The 2411-nt window shown below is 59.1% G+C and overlaps 2 protein-coding genes across 2 annotated transcripts in view; both read left to right on the top strand.

The window, feature by feature from the left end:
• Positions 1–427: 427 nt before the first annotated feature.
• On the top strand, positions 428–2378 carry PPP1R27 (protein phosphatase 1 regulatory subunit 27). The gene is made up of 2 exons (XM_009279384.2): positions 428–915; positions 2032–2378. Exons 1-2 carry the CDS (start codon positions 729–731, stop codon positions 2184–2186), a joined length of 342 nt encoding a protein of 113 aa, XP_009277659.1. The 5' UTR covers positions 428–728; the 3' UTR covers positions 2187–2378.
• The window catches only part of MCRIP1 (MAPK regulated corepressor interacting protein 1), a 2302-nt gene continuing 2207 nt past the window's right edge, over positions 2317–2411 (top strand). The window contains exon 1 of the mRNA XM_009279465.2: positions 2317–2392. Coding sequence (XP_009277740.1) covers positions 2317–2392 — 76 coding nt within the window. The remainder of the gene's footprint in view (positions 2393–2411) is intronic.

Genomic DNA, 2411 nt, shown 5'->3' with positions numbered 1-2411 from the left:
TGCTTGTGTCTTTTCCCTTGCACGCGTGCGTGTGTGTGTGTGTGTGTGTGAGGGCTTGCTGCTGGGAAGTTCTGTTTTCAGGCCCTTGGGCTCCTCTGAAGGGCTATCCATGCAAAAGCAACAGTAGATTTGAACCCCATATCAACAGGTGGGTGGTAAGATGAGACATCAACTTCTGCCCAAAAGTGGGAGGCTGCGGGCCTGGGCGGCTCGATTACAAAGTATCATGGCAAATAGCATGAGCTGCATGTCCTCAAAATAGCCCGCGGGAGCCTATATAACGCGATGCGCCTGGAGAACCATCAGTCCTGGGCCAAGGGCCTGCGGGTGAACTGCGTGTGCCCAGTGCCACCTCCTGCATGCGGCATGGGAGTGTAGGGAGACGATGCGATGCGCCTGGAGAACCATCAGGGCCAAGGGCCTGCGGGTGAACTGCGTGTGCCCAGTGCCACCTCCTGCATGCGGCATGGGAGCGTAGGGAGAGCCTGGCGGCCGCCGCTTCCCTACCAACAAGGGGGACTCGCACCCACTGGGGACGCGGAGAGAGCGCAGCGGTGCGGGTGCCATCACACCTCCGTAGCAAGGAGGGACCTGAGGGAGAGAAGAGGAGAAAGCAGTGCTTCAAGGCTAGCGAGTGGTAGGGCCGAGCACTGAGCAACTCCGGCTGCTCCTACAGCCTCCATGCCTCTGCTCCTCTTCCTCTGCAGCATCTGAAGGCTGCGATCAGCATGAAGGACTATTACCCAGTCTCAATGCCCCGGTACAGTCGGTACGCCCAGAGACTGAGAGCCTCACGCACTGTGCGCTTCCCCAATGACGTCGTCTTTCAGGACCACATCAGGCAGGGGGACCTGGAGCAGGTGGGCAGATTCATACGTGCCAGGAAGGTGACGCTGGACACCATCTACCCTTCCGGTGAGTGCTGCCGGGGTTGGCAGAGTTGGAATCTGCGCAGCGGCATGGCTCAGCTGGGCTGCAAGGGAGACGAGAGCGAGCCGTGCAGCTAAAGCTAGGATGTGGGCCGCCTTCAGCAGGGTGACAGGTTGGAATCGAGTCATTTTCCTCTCTAGTGAGGAGTACCACCCCCAACATCGCCAAGCAGGGCCCAAGAAAGCCCCATGTCAGTGCCCCAACATCTCCCCTCAACAGCGTGGTCAGCGCACGCTGTGGGAGGCGGGGAGGCTTACCCCTGGGTCCCTTCAAGGCATGATGGTGCACCTGCGGTGTGGTGGGACCTAGAAAAGGAGCCGTGAGCACAGGCTGATCTGTGGAGCTCTGGACGGGACGGTGGGGCTCCTGCCTTCTGCCCCAGCTTGGGGGAAGAGCAGGGAGAAGCAAGGCTCTGCATTTTATTCCTGTCTCTGTCCATTTCTCACGAACACTGTTCTTTCTCGCACATGTGGATCTGTGGACTTGTAGCATTTATGTGGGGAAGGTATTGTGCTATGTTTGCGCCCAACCTCACTAGCCACTGTTTATGGAATGTCTTGATCTGTACTGCCTGGTGCAGAGCTCAGATTTGTCCCTTTCTCGTGCTTTGGCTTCAGCTTCTGCTGTCACATGGCCACGGAGACAGGGTCTCAAATGGCCCCGGACTTCCTCCTATCTATAGTGATTGCTTCATTACTTGCTCTGTAAGGAGCTTCCAAAACTTGGACAGAGCAGGACCCCGGAAACACTCTTCTCGTGTCCCCATGTGAGTCCTGGCCGAGACTCAGGGCAGGCCGCTGGCCGGGAGCTCTGCAGGAGAGGGCAGCTCCTCCTCCCTTCACCTGTCCTGCCTGGCCCAGTGGGGAGGTGGGTGCTACACCACCTTAGAGAGAGAGGGTATTTATGCTGTAGAAGAGGAACAGAAACCTGTGGCAGCTCCTCTTGCTTCCTCAGTCTTTGTTTCTTTCCCCAAACTCAACTCCCTGATAATGAGGGTTTGCTGGCACCCCTCTTTCCTGGGCTGTGGACAACTCGCACTTGTAAGCCCAGCATTTAAAGGCTTCTCCCCCAGTCCAGGGCTAACAAATCCTTTCCTTTTAGGCATGGCAGCCCTCCACGAAGCTGTGCTTACTGGAAACCTGGAGTGCGTCAAGCTCCTGGTTAAATACGGTGCTGACATCCACCAGAAGGATGAGAATGGGTGGACGCCCCTGCACATGGCCTGCAGCGATGGCTATGCTGATATAGCCAGGTGAGGCGCACCTCGCCTGGGCTGTGACGGGTCACCCCTGCGTTGCAGAGCCCCGAGAGCCATAGCCGACAGCGCCGGGGCTGGACCGGGCTCTGGGCGTCTCCTCCTATGAGGGCGCCCGGTACCTGCGGCACATGCGGGACTGCCCGGGCCTTAAAGCTCCCTGCGACTGCGCCCGGGCATCACGGCAGCGGGGCCTGGGGGAGCCCCGCAGGCCACGGGCCCCGCC

Source organism: Aptenodytes forsteri, unplaced genomic scaffold, assembly GCF_000699145.1.
Source record: "Aptenodytes forsteri isolate BGI_AS27 unplaced genomic scaffold, ASM69914v1 Scaffold243, whole genome shotgun sequence".
NCBI classification, from domain to species: domain Eukaryota; kingdom Metazoa; phylum Chordata; class Aves; order Sphenisciformes; family Spheniscidae; genus Aptenodytes; species Aptenodytes forsteri.
The sequence above is the reverse complement of the archived record's forward strand: the minus strand, read 5'-3'. Positions and strand labels throughout refer to the sequence as shown.

Bases quoted from the DNA above. Each gene is read 5' to 3' on its own strand.
- PPP1R27 (XM_009279384.2), top strand. From the start codon at position 729: ATGAAGGACTATTACCCAGTCTCAATGCCCCGGTACAGTCGGTACGCC. The intron at 916-2,031 runs GTGAGTGCTGCC...CTTTCCTTTTAG, and splicing joins GGACACCATCTACCCTTCCG to GCATGGCAGCCCTCCACGAA.